Below are 15,727 nucleotides of genomic sequence, written 5' to 3' on the forward strand. Positions count from 1 at the left end.
AGCCTCATCTAAAGGGAATGTAGACCTGATTTTCAGAGTTATGAATATTAAGTAAAATAGCATAGTGTAAGTAAACAGCAGCATGCCTACAGCATAGTAAGCACTCCACAAACGTGAGTTCCCCCACACCCCCATGACCCTGTTCTTAACACAGAGCTCTTCCGACAGCTCGATGGGGCTCTGATATGGAGGAGCACTCCGACTATGAGCCAGGGATGAAAGAGACAGTTCCTGAATTTCCATGCAGTTCAAAGTTTTTTGAATACTGTTGACTACATAACTCCAAAACTGGACAGGCAAAAGAAACTTGTCTTTTCTGGAATACAAGAAACTTGTAGTCCACGCACTGCCCTTAGGAGGCTCTCACTGTTTCAGAGAAGAGCATTCTTCACATCAGTCTTTGTCCTGCCTTTGAGCCAGGTTGCCCAGGTAGCAGTGGCTCCCAAACAAAGAAATACTGAGATGTTTGTTGCTTCTTAGGGCCTAACTTGACTCACAGTAGACAAGAGCTTGGTTTTCATTTTGCACTTAAACTTCCTCCTTCGATAATGGGCTCTCCATTTTGTGAAAATGTCTAGGCAGAGAAGGTTGCTCCCCTCAGATGTGAGCCCTGCTTGGACATGCAATTTCTCTAGAAGCTTTTCTTTCTTTCTTTTCCCTTTAGTAAGTTTATCGGTACAATTTAGATGTACATATTGGTCACCTTCACCGCAGAAAATCTGTACCTATGCATAATATTTTGGTGCCTCTTTTCTTCCCATTCCCCTCCCCTCCCTTCAACATCTCTTCTCCTCCTTGTAAAGCTTCGTTTCCATTTTATCCTACTTTTCTCATTTGTTTTTCTTTTCCCTTCCTTCCCCTTTCCTCCTCCCTAGTTCCCTTTTCCTTTTGAAATTTTTTTCTATTATTATGTATAATATTATATACTAGGTATAACATCTATTGCACATTTTGGTTCTTATTTATAGTTTCAGTTTCTCACACCAGAAAGAATGCAACATTTACACATGTCCAGTTTATGTCACTTAAGAATATGGTCTCAAGGTCCATCATTTAGCTATAAAAGTCTCAAGTTTATTCTTCGTTATGGCTGAGTAGTACTCCATTGTATTAAAAAAACACATCTTTTTAAAAATCTATTCATTAGTAGATGAGCATTTAGGCTGTTTTCAAGATTTGACTATTACAAACTGTGCCACTATAAATATGGGTGTGCATATATCACTGTGCTATGATGATTTAATTCTTTTTTTTTTTTGTACCAGGGAATCAAACTCACAACCTCACACTTGTCAGCCTGGCACTTATGCCACTGAGCTAAATCCCTGGCAATGATTTAATTCTTTTGGGAAGATACCAAGAAGGGGAATAGCTGAATAAATAGAGCTTCTAGTCCTAGTGTTTGAGGAATCTCCACTTGATTTCCACAATGATTGCCCCAGGCGACACTCCCACCAACAGTGGAGAAGGGTTCCTTTTCCCCCACAATCCCCGCCCCATTTGTATTGGTTGATTTCTTGAAAATAGCCATTCTTTCTCTACCAGAGGCTTTTCCAAAATATCAGGCTTCCCCAGCTTCCCACTGAGGCCAACAGGTTTTCAACAGTCTCTTTGTTGATCTTCCTCCATGAGGATTATGCCTGAGCTTGCTCTAGGAAACAGTCCAGATCTACTCTTACCAGAGGATTTGCTAGTGGCAGCATGTGAGGTGTTTGTTATATTATCTGAAATCTCATAACCCTTCATCCTTCAAAAAACATAAGAGAGAATGTGAATTTGTGGTCCATAGGTCCAATCTGGTACACAGATGTGGGTTTATTATCCTTTGAATGTTTATCCTCCAACATTTTTATTCCTAAATTCTTTATACAGCCGTAGAGAGATCTTTATTATAAACCCCATATTCCTACCCCCTCAATTCAACCATTAACATTTTATTCTTTTTGCCTTACCACTTACCTACCTACCCCTTGAGCCATCCAGCAATCCTAATTTTCATGCATTTCAAAATAATTTGCAAAAATTAGTACTAGTTCCTGCTAAACACTTTAGTATGGTATAATTCAGTAAGAAATCCACAAATGTTAAGCTTATATTCACTGATTGTTGACAGATGCATACACCTACCGAGGCCTGACCTCTATCAATAGAGTATTAAAACCCCTTGGAAAGTTCCCTCATACCATTCCCAGTTCATCTCCATCTGCAAAGCAACTGCTCTTCTGAATCTTTTCCAACCATAGATGACTTTTTTAAGAATGTCCTATATATGAGATCATTAGTTATTCTTTTGTGTGTATAGCACTTCTTTCATTCACTGTAATGTTTTGAGGTGATCCGTGTTGTTGGTAAATCAGTAATTTATTTCCATTCTGCCACTATTCATCAATTTCCTTTGACAGTTTATCTTTATTTATTTATTTGGCTGTGCTAAGCTGCTAAGAACATACTCAGACCAATTTTTTTAAATTTCTCTTAGGAAATAAACATGTTATAGAAGTAGAATTTCTGGGTCTTAGGATAGGCAAATATTTAGTCCTGTAATAAACTACCAAATCTTTCCCCAGTGCAATTACATTCCCACCAGCGATGCATGAGAGTTCCAGTAGCTCCAAATCTTAGCCAACGTTTGACGTTATCAGCCTTAGCCATTCTGGTGGGTATGTGATAGAACTTCACTGTGGTTTGGATTTACACTGCCATGGTGACCAATGATACAGAGCACCTTTTCATGATATGGTGTTTTTAAAATTTAATCAATCATTTAAAAGTTAAGAAGTTTCACTTGGGTTCTGGATTTCCAGCTTTTCATGCAGCATTCATTAAAACACCTAGCAAAGGTGAACTCAAATTCTCACCTGGGATCAATCAACAGAAACTGACCAGTGGCTGTGCCTTAAAGGCAACTACTCATCAGCACCCCATAATGCCCAGTTAAGTTACCACACCTTATCACAGTTACAGTGCTATTTTTCTCCTTATGAAGAGTAAAGTGAGCTGTTTCTTGAACCCATTACTAGGGCAATTAAAAGTGAATCAAGAGGGCTATGTGGTACAAAAAAAGTGGGAAGACCACATTTCTGTGGGGCAATGAGAAAAATATTACTACAATGTTTAATATGTGAATTAAATGGGTGTATTCTGAAAGGCTGCAACGTGAGACTGTATGTTGAAACTGCCTGGCTTTACTCATTTTTATTAGCTGCCTTGCCCCGTAGGATTCTGTGTTAGTAGCTCCTTTTGTACATCTCTTGAACTGATAAATTATGCCTCAAGGCTGCAGTAACTGGAGGTTCTTTAGATATATAAAGGGATCTAATTCCATGTCTTTTTATTGAAAAAAACCATCCCAATTCTTTATTTAGAATATTTTGTGCATTATAAAACATTGAGTCAAAAAATTCTGTTTCACTTTCTCAATCCTGTAATTTTACTTTTAATTGCAGGATTGTAAGTGGAAAATGTATATGGAGATGGATGGGGATGAAATTGCAATAACCTACATAAAAGATGTGACATTCAACACTAACCTGCCTGATGCAGAGATTTTAAAGATGATAAAGGTAAGGCTCTATTTACAGCTCAAAAGTTTTTTGAATTCACAGTTATCAAACAAAGACATTCAAATACCCCAGCAGTGTGCTTTTGTGCTTGTGATGCTCACATCAGCTCAGCCTCAAGCTGGCTGTTGAAAGGCACATTTTATTTAGTAGATTGAGACGATAATAGGTTTTTGTTAAAATTCCACTTAGGCTGTGTGAACTAAAAAGCACTGCAAAAAAAATTATCATTTAATTTTTTTTAAAATTTCCATCTACATTTCTTTATACTTACCCTGTCATTTATTAAAGGAAAGAAAAATGTTATTGATGACAATATTTACTTCAAATTTGGATCGTTTTAAGCATTGGAAAATTTGTAAAGAGGAAGACTTCCCTTGGTTTAGCTCAATTTCCTGCAAGACTGAGATGAGGTTATTTCTGGGGTATATGTTTTGATTGCTCCTCTGGTTCACACTTAGGGATTCCTGGAGTTGTCAGAGGAATTACTACTCCTCCTCCTCCAGAGTCACTGGTAGAACTGTGCCTTTGGGAACACTGAAGAAAGGCTTATAGAAATGCTTAACCTGCCTCCTCAGAATGGAAAAAAAATCAGTTCTGTCCCAACCATACAGAGAAAAACACACATGAAACGTCAGTTGTAGAAAGTCGGCAATCTGAGGCAAACATCTGGGTGTCAACATGATTGTCACCCTGACCTTAGCCTTTAACTCTGGTACTCTTTTAGCTGGACATTTGGGCTCAGTAAAGAAAAGGAGACTTGTCATAAAGAACCAAAGTACAAACACAAGTAGAAAAGTAAAATGAGCCTTCACTGCCATGGCATTAGACTTGTAAATGTGTTCTCTGCACAAACATTAGATTGCTAAACACCCAAGTTCTTTTAATATACAAGTGGATTCATCAAGTAGACTGATTTGATATTCATTGTTGGGTTCCTTTGCATAACTTGAGAGTTATTTCAATGGCATTATTTATCTGTAAAGGTTATGTTTTGGGTTTAACTTTTCCTCATGTTGTTGGGGCATATGATGTTTTGATGTCTTGAGAACTAGAAAGTATTGATACTGTTACTGGCGTTTGGGTCAAAAGCCCTTCTAAGAGAGGGACCCAACAGACCAGACCCGCCACCCATTCCATAACACACTCAAGGAAATCAGCATTGGTGAAGAACAGGAAAGGAACTTTAATCAACATGGCCATGCCGGATTCAAAGTCTGTCTTTAAAGTTTTGACAGCAGTTTTGGGGTTTTATAGAAAAGGAGAACAAAAGCAAGGGCTGGGAGTGTATATAGCTGAGGGGTGGGATTTACATAGCTGGCAGCTTAGGTAATGCTGGTCAGTTCATCCTGTTGATCATTATTTCAGTACTGGTTCTGTGAGGTGATGTCCCTGCAAACCCTAAAAATTATTTTAGTTACTGTTACTTTGTTGTTCTCAGTCTTGAAGGGAAATGAGATGGGCTAACTGAATTTAAGAATAACAAACCTTGTAATGCTTACACTCCTGAGTGATTAACATGCCCATGTGCAGAGCTGAGCAGCGATCTGACCTAGAGCTTTAAGGTAATAAAGGACGTGGAAAATGAAGGCAGAGATGCTATTGGGCATCCGCCAGCCTAGCCTCTAGGTCCCTGTTACAGACTCTCTGCTGCTTCCCCACTCAGGACTTCACTGGCTGTGGCAGTTACTCCTTGTCTCAACATACTGTACGAGTAAGATCCCAGTCCCTGACTGTGGGTGGAAGTTAGTTGCTCATGGAAAAAGTAGCAGGATGGAATTGTAAAACACAGTGCCTACGTTTCTGCAATACCACGTGAGCAGAATCACAATGCAACATTAGCAGGGCCCCTGGAAGAATAAGATGGAGCAGACCACTTAAAATGTATAGGACTTTTTAATACCAAGAGAAACAATAACAATCCTAATGTCAAACAAAACGAGCCCGGTTTATATCTATTACACTTTCTGTTACTCAGCTTGTAGGCAATCATTCTTTTGTAGCATTAAACTAGAGGAACAGAAAGATGAAAGGAAAATGCAATTCACTTCTCATAGGGATTAGTTTCATCAGGATAAGCACAGGATCCAAGGCACAGGTCTGGTCACTAAGGCGTTCTAAGACAGTGGAAAATACTGCAACAGTATCTTCGCTTGTACATGTGGCATTGCAGGACAGCCTGACAGAGTGGAAAGTTGAGTGACTGTTGAAGCCACTGCTTGCACTCAAGGGACACACTCCTGGGTCTTCTCATATTGTAGCTTTCTCTTAATTTCAAGAAAGTTTTTCTGTTGATGCTTTAAACATTAGCATGAGTTAACAATATAATTAGGACCAAACTATATTAAATCTTATATTACAAAAGAGAGGATTGTGGGAGACCAGGATCAGCAATTTACAGTTTTGTGGAAGGATGTATTAATGAAAAACAGCCCAAAATGTTAGCATGTTGTGAGTCAGCATCACTTGCACAAAAATCTCGTATGATGCCACTATTTGCCAACTGAGGATGGCACAGCTAGCTTCGAAAAAATGCTTTGTGGCAGGGCAGGCTGTATTGTGGGGTTACAGAACTTTTCTTTTTCAGCCACCATTTGTGATGGAGAAGTGGATTGTAGGAATAGCAGAAAACCAGACCGTGGAGTGTACTGTCACCTATGAGGTGAGTCCCTGGGGGAGATGGCTGCTGGCTTTCCTGCCGGCTGGTCAGTGGGGATGTAGCTGGTCCCTCAGAATGCTTGTGGTTTCTTGGGATTTACTGGGAAAGAAACTAGTTAACCAACAGGAATATGGGAAGATCAATGTAATTTCACTGACAAAATGTTAAAAAGGAAAGAGAACAGGATAAACTTAAAGATGGGGCAACACTTCATTCATTCATTCTTGACTGAATACTGCTACACACCATGAAATACATTTAGGTACTGAAAATACCAAAAAGTGACTGAAATAGACCTTTGCCTTCTTAGAGTAAGGAGTTTAGGAGTGAGAAAACATGGGCAAATCTTCAAAAATCAGAACACAGCTGGGCGTGGTGGTGCGTACCTGTAATCCCAGCACTTGTGAGACGGAGGCAAGAGGATTGTTGCGAGTTTGAGACCAGCCTGGGTTACAAAGTGAGCTCAAGTCCAGCCTGAACAGCATAGTGAGACCTTGTGTCAAAAAGACTCCCCACCAAAAAAGACCGTAACATAGATAGCCCCACTACCTGGTCAAAACAGATAAATCAGAAACAGAGGGACAAATGACATAACTTTGATATGAAAAGATAGAAAATTTTATATATTTTTTAAAATATGCAATTAAAATTAGAATTCAGGGGCTGGGGATTTAGCTCAGCCACATAAGCATGAGCCTTGCAAGTGTGCAGTCTTGAGTTCAATACCTAGTACCAAAATAAAATAAAATTAGAATTCATACATTTAACGGTACCTGAAGGCAGCTGCTATTCTGTGATTAGGATATACCTGGCCTAGGCTCTGGAGGATTATAGTCCAGTGGATCCAAACAGAGAATAAGATGCAAATAAGTAAATTATGTCAGAGTGCAAAAGGCAGTGAGTAGAAAATAACTTGAGGAAGTCTGTAAAGAAGAGAGAGCAGGAACCAGCTGGGGAATAGCAAGTGCAAGTCCCCAAGCACAGGGTGCAATGACAAAGCTGGCCATGGGCCGCAGTGAGCAGTGTTGGATTTGCTGTAAGCACAATGGGAAGTCAGTGGGGCACTTTAAATTGCAGACCGAAAGAACCTAATTATGTTTTAAAAATCAACAAGATCTGCATAATGACATGTATATGGTTACCAGTGCTTTGTACTAAAAAAGGTTTTAAGATAGTAGATATCATGTTATATGTTTTGTATCATAACATTTCTCACATTCACAGAGAATGATTTCTCTTATATATATTTTAATGCTCTGTGGTTCCATAAATGCATTTAACACCAATAATTTTTTTAAGTCACTAACGTCTTCATGGTTGGGGGACATTAAGCTTACAAAATAAAAGAACCCTGTGTAGAGTGGCTGGAGGGGCACAGATAGAGTTGAGTCTACATGAAGATACTGTTGTGCATCTACCACTGGTAAGACCTGCACTTCCCAGTCAGGAGTGGAGTCACACGCCTTTAATCCCAATACTCAGGAGTCTGAAGCAGGAAAATTGCTGAGTGTTCCAGGTCAGCCTGGGCTACATAGTTCAAGCACAGCCTAAACTACCTCACAAGACCCTGTCTCAAAAATAAATAGATAAGTAAAAATTTTAAAAGGTCTGCTTTGAATTGGGCTATATGAACTGCTTCATTGGCATGATCTTCCCAACTGCCAGGGTTTGGCTTCTCAGTATCAGAGCTCCAAACCCTGGCCAGCTGGCTCTGCAGCCTGGAAAATAATAAGTGTTTTGACAGTGATCTGTGGTCTTGGTTACTTTTCTTGTTGCTCAGATACAGTGCCCAACACCTGCAAATTAAAGGAGGGAAGGTTTATGTTGGCTCACAATCTGTGGAAGTTTTAGTCCATAGTCAGTTGGCTCCAAGACAGGGCTGCATGAGAACACGGCTTGGCAGAGAGCAGCTCATGATGGGCAATGGGGAGGAGAGAGAGATCAAGAGAGGAGGGAAGGACAGAAACCCTTCCAGGCCACGCCCCAAGTGACTCCCTCCTCCACCAGGCTTTACCTCCCAACATCTCATCTAGCTATAAACTCATCTGCATACTAATTACCCGGTCACCTCCCCAAAGCCCCACTATGACCATGTGAGGCTTCTGGGGACATCTAGATATAAACCGTAATTTCTGTCATCGGCTGAAGGGTGCATGGGTTCTGGGGCGAGGCATCAGAGAAGTAACAGTTATCAGTGAGGCTTGCAGTGCACAAAACCCAAACAAAAGGAGGATCTGATAAGCTGCTCAAGACCGTTCTGAAGCTGAAGGGCCTTCGCTCCCCGGGGAGCCCTCTTCCTAGTGACCTCTCAGCCAGAGCTCACCGCTGCCGGCCTTGCTTCTGCAGACGCGCCACGCCCACGCTTTGCAGCTTGTTCTTGCTTCCTTTACTTTCCCTCCTCCATTTTTGACTCCATTATTATAACCACTTATGTCTGTGTTTATTTTTACTTCTGGGTTTTTAAAAACATTTTCATAACTGCATTGAATCCTAGAGAGTCCTTCCTTTTTAGGAGATGTGGCTAGGGATGTGGTGCAGAGTTCCGTGTGTTCTGGGTGAGCCTGTACCGCCACACCCAGTGCAAAGGCCAAGGGGCTCGGTGACACCTACTGAGGAGGGAGTGGGCTGTGTCCTGAGCTGATGTCCTTTGTTTCCTGATCCAAACTTCTCCCTTCTTGATCCCCTCTCACTTTGCACCTCTTACCCTTGGCCACTTTGTGCCCCACGTGCACCCAAGTACCTTGGAACTGAAACCATTCTTGGGCAAAAAGCAGTGGTCAGATGTTCGTTTAGTCAACAAAATATCTCTTTCAAGTACTAAAAACAGAAAAAAAATTCTTATTTCTTATAAAAGCAGGTAAGTTGAGATTTGCCAAATGTTATAAATCCTGGGAGAAGACAACACATATTTTACTAACATCATCAGTAAGGAGCGTGTTACAATCCAGTAAGGGATTAAGTGCTGCTGGGGCTGGGGAATTAGCCAATGGAAGAGCAGGCAGTTAGCATGTGTGAGTTCCTGACTTTAATCCCCAGCATGAGAGACAGACAGAGACAGAGACACAGAGAAGCAGACAGAGACAGACTCACAGAGCCAGAGACAGAGACAAGAGAATATGAGAGAATTATATTTAGGCAAACTATTCAGAATATTTTACCTAAGGCAGAGCACAGTGTTCTGAGTAGTGACATTGAAATGACACAATAGCCTTGTTTCTTTCCTCCAAGTTTTATAAATGGTATGTGCTTGGTCATGGCATCCTTTTCCTTTTTGACAGAGCGATGTTAGAACTCCAAAAAGCACGAAACACGTCCATTCAATTCAGTGGAGTAGAACGAAGCCGCAGGACGAAGTGAAAGCCGTCCAACTCTTCATTCAGACTTTACTCCACAATTCCGAGGGCAACCCTCGCAGCAGGTCTGACTCAAGTAAGTCAGTGTTACGTGTGTGTAGTCCCCCGAAAAGTTAGTTATGACTTTCTCATAGCAGAGGTAAGTGCCTGTCGGTAGCCACATACTCCTAATACAGTGCTTCCTGCTTATACTTTCATAATACAGGTTTTTGTAAACAGATTATGTGGTAAGTAGCATTTATAGTCATAAAACTGGGTCTATTAGAATACATTTCAGGATAACCATGACAGAAGATTGGATTACACTGTATTGGTAATAAAAATCTCTTTGCATATTTAGTTTCCAGAAGTGTGTGCGCAGATAGAGACATGAATCTTCTATGTGTAGTAAACATTTGCTACAAAGTCGCTGCTGTTCCTGGGAAGCATCTTGCATCCTGAACCCCGCTGATACATGGGAAGGCTGGGGAGAGGGAGGAAGAGGAGAGGGGAGGGAGAGAAAGAGGGAAGGATGCCGGGACTAAAGAAAGATATGATCAGAAAGAAAAGAAGATACACAAAGACAGAACTTGAAGTGCATATGGTGGGTTGTAGTAAAATTATAATGACACAAAGAAGCAATCTAGAGTAGCAAAGGATCAGCTGACCGGAGTCTACTTGGTCATTGTTTGGTGGGTTTAAAGAAAAGGTTCTGATCCTCAGTTCTGTAGGTCCAGAAATTCAAATAACTCTTTGGGACTGGCACAAGCTAACAAAGACACTGGAAATGTGTATACAACCCCCATGCAGTTTGCTCTTTACCATTATAAATATAGCTGGCAAACAAAGCAGAAATGCACGTTTTCTGATTGGTGTGTTTTTTTCCCCCAAGAGGAAAATGTATCTGTGAAACCTGACCGAAAGGTTGTTTGGTGGACGTAAGCACAAAGAGGGGCTGTAACTTGCTGCCCTTGAGAGCTCACGCCCATGACTTCCACTGTAAAGTCTGACCTGCCAAGCTGACCAACTGTCCTTGAATGCCTCCAGCCCGGTGACCAGAATCCTGGACAATACTCAAAACCCATCAACAAATTACTGGACAGCATGACAGGCCTGTCCACCTTTGTCAGGACGGTTGATTTGCTTATATTCTTTTATACATAATCATCAGGGACATCCTGACTGCCAGCACTGGGCATGACTGAGTTTTTGTCCTGCCTTCCTTGCTGTAATCTTGTCACCAAACATCTTTTAGGGCATGCTGTTCCTACAAATGACTGTTCCACACAATAGGTGTTGGTTCCCACTAGCTGTCCTCTCAGAAGCTGTTTCCGAGTTCTTTTATATTGTTCATACACCAGCCTTGCTTTGCATGCCTATTATACTTCTAAGGACTTCTTTCTACAACCACTAGTGTTTGCAGGGCACATTTTACTTCTGTAGGGCTTTTATAACCTTGATCTGCTTTGATCCCTACAACAGCCCTGTGAAACCTTTTCTGCATTTCTGCTGTATTTTCCTTCCATTAAAAGCTTGTTTTCTGCTTCCCTACTAACATGATACAGAACGACTACCACCAGCTTCGAAGGTTTATGTGACTCCAATCCCACCATGTGAGAGTCACCAAACAGACACTTTGTCGGTAACAATTTCAGATTCTTTAGCATAAAGCTTATGGATGCTGTTTTTTCCAAGCATTCTCTTATAGACCAATTAGCTCCGTGAATAGGATGAGAGGATGGTAGGTGGCCAGGACATCCAATGTAACATATTGTCACCATGTGAATGGAGTCAAGGTAGAACCCTTAATGTGGCATGACATGGGCCTAGGTGGTGTTAAATTTACTATTTAATGTGATAAATAGCAATAGGTGTTCTTGGCCACTCTTAAAAATAAATACTTTATGTACAATAGATTTTGTGAAATGGGAAAAATTGTTTGAAAAGAAAAGGGAACTAGGAAGGGAGAGAGGTAAAAAGGAAGGGAAAAGAAAAACTGAGAAGAGAAGGATAAAATGCAAACAAAGCTTTGTGAATAAGGAGGGGAAGACAGGTTGCAGGGAGGGGAGGGAAATGGGGAAAGAGGAGGAATCCAGATATATCATGTTCAGGTACAAATTCTCTTTAAAGAATGCGATCATCATAGATACCTAAATTGTATCAATAAATTTAATTAAATTTAAAAAAATCAGTTCAAGGGCAGTCTGGGCAACTTAGTGAGACCCTGTCTCAAAAGGGAGGTCAGGGTGAGCCTCAGTGGAACAACACTGTTTAGTATGCATGAGGCCCTAGGCTCCATGCCCGGTATCATGAAGAAAAAATAAAGGGTAACATGGTAAATTTAAAAAATAAATATCTTAGAAGATAGTAAATTTTGCTTTCTCTATGCATGTACACAGGCATACCGTCCTATCTTTTGTTAGAAATGGCCAAGACTTCTTTATTCTGATTATCAACTAGAAAGGTTACAGAATGAGTATCTCTTTGACTTCAAATTTATCTAGTTTGCCTCCCTTTCATCTTCATTATAGCTATGTACTTATTTATTAAGTACCAGGGATTGAGCCCAGGGCCTTTACACTGAACAACATCCTAAGCTCATCTATTTATTGATTGACTGATTGATTGATTGATTGATTGATTTGAGCTGGAGTCTTGCTAAGTTCCTGTTATAGTTACTGTCCTCATTGCCAGGACAAAATACCCAACACCCAAAGTTAAGGGACAGAAAGTTTATTTAGCTCACAGTTTGTAGAGGTTTCAGTCCATAATTGGCTGGCTCCAAGACAGGGTGAATGTCAGACAGGTATTGTAGAGAAGAAACAGTTCATAGTGAGCAGATGATAGCAAAGCAGGCAGGAGATGATCACAGCTCTTTCTGTCTGTTACGTGTTGTCTGGCTACTTAGGACAGGTAGCACTCACACCCTTAACCCTAGTGCCCTTGCTTCTAGCTAGCGTTGCACCCTGAATCAATTCCAGCCTCACACACTCTAGATCCAGTCACCTCTGAAAAAGCCCAACCTCTGATTGCATGAGGCTTTGGGAAGACATCTAGACACAAGCTATAACAGTTCCTAAATGGCTCGACCAAGTTGGGGTAGAATTTGTGATCCTCCTGCCTCAGACTCCCAGAGCTCTGAGATGACAAGGGAGCACCACCATGCCCAGACCTTAGATCCCAGTTTACCCCTTTTCACAGTGTGATGTGAAGACTCAGAAGATACTACCCCAAACAGTTACTGACTCTTTCAGTGGCGGGTAGCAGAAAATCCCTTTTAGCTCTCTCCAGGGGTTCTCAAATCTGGCTCTCCTGTGGGCTGGTTGAAATCCAGAGTCTGAGGCCCACCCCAAGTCTACAGAATCATAAATTCTGGGGTTAGAACAGCAGTCTTCATTCTAAGAAGCCCTCTGGGTAATTATGAAGTATTGTAAAGCCCTTCAATCACTGAGTCAAGTAACAATAAAATGTTCTGTCTTCTGTAGTAAGAGGCAGTGAAGGCTCCAGCTGTGGTGAGAAAACACAGCGGGACCCTGCAAAGGTTGAGACTGTCCTTGTCCCTTTACTTCTTCCCACTCTGCCCTGCCTGCCCTTTGGCCAGTCCTCCACTGGCTGCTCTCTGTCCACAGACCCTAGGATGTGGGCACGCCCAGAGGACAGGAAGGGTCAGGGCCTCCCTGCCCTCAGATCCAGCAGTGAGGACAGCCTTAGCAGACGCCCCTTGCTGACTGTGCTCTGGCAGAAATGAGCCGCTTGCCCTTTCCTGGCACCAGCACTCTGGCTCAGACCAGAGTGGCTTGGGAGCCCCACGGTGGCCTGCTTCCTTAGCACGCACTCAAGGTTTCTGGGGTTGCAGACACAGAAAATCATGGCTCGGTTGGAAGCTAAAATGTCAGAGAAATCAAATTGAGAAGAGAGGGCGTCCTGATGCTTTATGATTCGGCTCATGTCACCTTTCTGAAATCCAAATCACAGCCATGGAGAGCAGATGGATAGTTACCGGGGTCTCGGAGAGGGTGGAGGCGCGGAAAGAATGGTTAGCAGGTATCGTGTCTGCAGCAGCGCTGTTGCACAAGAGGGAGTGTGCTAAATACTCCTGACTACATGCCCTGACAAATGGCGTGTGGTACACACACACACACACACACACACACACAGTGACAAGAAGGCACTGGGCAGATGGAAGCTTGGAGGACACAGAGGTGCCCCAGGTCTGGAAAAGTCTCTTGCCTTAGAGATGCAGCCCCCTGTGCTCAGCAGAGAGGGCGGGCACTTGCTGGCCAAGAGAATGGTGCATGCTCTGCTGCACCACCCCAAACGCCATCTGCAACCAGCAGGGCCAGAGGCAACGGAGCACAGCGCAGACCCCTGCAGACCTTGGGGTGGGGTGCCATAGCATGGAACCTCTCTCTGGAGACGGCGGCGGCTCCAGCAGGCTCAACCTTTAGACTTTTCTTTCTTTTATCTGCCTTTGGGTCCCTTAGGGGTCAAAAGTGCTGGTTGCCAAAAGAAAACAAACTCTTTGGTTTCTGAAACACACACAGGCCTACCACCCAGGCACACTTAAACAGCAATTCCTAGACCTGACAACACAACTCGGTAGGAAGAAGATGGCATTTAGAGGCGGGAGAGCCTGGGATTACTGGCTGAGTGGCCTTGGGCGAGTTTCCCTCCTCCCAGGTGACTTATCAACCACCGGTATGAATAAAGCAAACCTGCTTATCCATGGCCTAGAATTTCTGTGGCCTCAAAGGATGGAGCAGCCCGGGCAGCTCGAGCTTCCTGGTCCCAGTGAGGCACGGGCAGCCGCTGGACCACGCTCATGTCCGTCTGTCCCGCAGGTGCAGACTGCCAGTGGCTGGACACGCTGCGGATGCGGCAGATCGCCTCCAACGCGTCCCTGCACCGCTCGCAGAGCAACCCCATCCTGGGCTCGCCGTTCTTCCGGTACTTTAACGACCAGGATTCCTACGCGGCCGCGGTGCGGCGGACTCAGGGGCCCGTCAAGTACCAGCAGATCACACCCATCAACCAGTCCCGCAGCTCCTCGCCCACCCAGTACGGGCTCACCAAGAGCCTCTCGGGCCTGGGCCTCAACTCCAGGGACAGCGGCTTCTCCAGTCTCAACACCGACAGCTCCGCCGAGAGGGGGCGCTACTCGGACCCGAGCCGGAGGAAGTGCGATCGCGGGGGCGGGTCGCTGGGCTCCTCGCCGCGGGGCCGCTTCGGGGGGCAGAGCCGGCACGCGGCGCCCCCTCGGGGTCGGGGCGCGGGCAGGGGCCACAGGGCGTCTGCGCCGGCGCCCGGCTCCGGCTCCGGCTCCTACGCGGGTCCCGACGCCGGGAGGAGCCCGCACGCCCGCCGCCTGCCCAGGCCCATCCCGGGGATGCCCGTGCAGCCCGAGCCCCGGCCGCGCGCCGGCGAGGAGGAGAGCAGAGGCGGCGAGGGCGGCTGGACCAGGGTGGAGCACCGGAAGAAGCCGCCCAGGGCCTCGCCGGCCAGGGGCGGCCGCGAGCGGGCGCGGGGGAGCCACCCGGGCCGCAGGACTTTCTGAGCAGGCCGCCGGCCGACGGGCGCTCCCCGCGCGCGGCCACCGTCCTGCCGAGCGGCGGTCTTCAGGTGCGGCCCGCAGGACGGCGCTCCCTGCGGGGTTTGGGGTCGGCAGCCACCTTCCCTCCCGGCCCGGAGCCAAACCGCGGCCAAGCGTGGCTGTGCTGGCCGAGCGGTGGCAACCGGACTTGGAAATGTGGCCCTCCGCGGAATTAACTCGGTGGGAGCAGGGGCTCCGCCGGGCATGCTGAGAGCACTGACCTGGTCCGCGGGGCTGGGCCTAAGGCAAGTGAGGTCCACACAAAATCGCAACCCTGACACAGACAGGATGCACGGTGCAACATCCCTATACAGACAGTGTTGCCTGTTTACCACTACTGCCGATCCTGTTTTTATTTCAAATTTTGATATTTTGTTCATGAATTTTGGCACTGGTCTTATTTTTTAAAATATTCCGTTAAAATGACGTTTATGAGTTACTGAGAGGTTTTTTTTTTTTTATGCCTCTCAACATTTTATGACCAAAGCAAGTGAACCTCCCTCATCTCAGCTTTGCTGGTTAGTATTTATTTTAGTGAGATACTGTGTTTCTGTCATGGTCGTAATTGAACTGGTTTGCCTTGTCC

At 44.3% G+C, this 15,727-nt stretch overlaps 1 protein-coding gene across 5 annotated transcripts in view; it reads left to right on the forward strand.

Annotated features, from left to right (window-relative positions):
* The window catches only part of Map3k20 (mitogen-activated protein kinase kinase kinase 20), a 166,024-nt gene extending 150,786 nt beyond the window's left edge, over positions 1–15,238 (forward strand). For 3 of the 5 annotated variants that reach the window (XM_063259295.1, XM_063259296.1, XM_063259294.1), the window contains exons 17-20: positions 3,447–3,563; positions 6,148–6,222; positions 9,498–9,648; positions 14,393–15,238. In XM_063259295.1, coding sequence (XP_063115365.1) covers positions 3,447–3,563; positions 6,148–6,222; positions 9,498–9,648; positions 14,393–15,105 — 1,056 coding nt within the window. In that variant the 3' untranslated portion in view covers positions 15,106–15,238. Of the gene's footprint in view, positions 1–3,446; positions 3,564–6,147; positions 6,223–9,497; positions 9,649–10,443; positions 10,509–14,392 lie in introns of those variants that run through there. The other 2 variants (XM_013142382.3, XM_063259297.1) reach the window with 2 other exon arrangements.
* The last annotated feature ends 489 nt before the right edge of the window (positions 15,239–15,727 follow it).

This window comes from Cavia porcellus, unplaced genomic scaffold (assembly GCF_034190915.1).
Source record: "Cavia porcellus strain 051 isolate PalLab524CR breed Dunkin Hartley unplaced genomic scaffold, mCavPor4.1 scaffold_12, whole genome shotgun sequence".
In the NCBI taxonomy this organism is placed as follows: domain Eukaryota; kingdom Metazoa; phylum Chordata; class Mammalia; order Rodentia; family Caviidae; genus Cavia; species Cavia porcellus.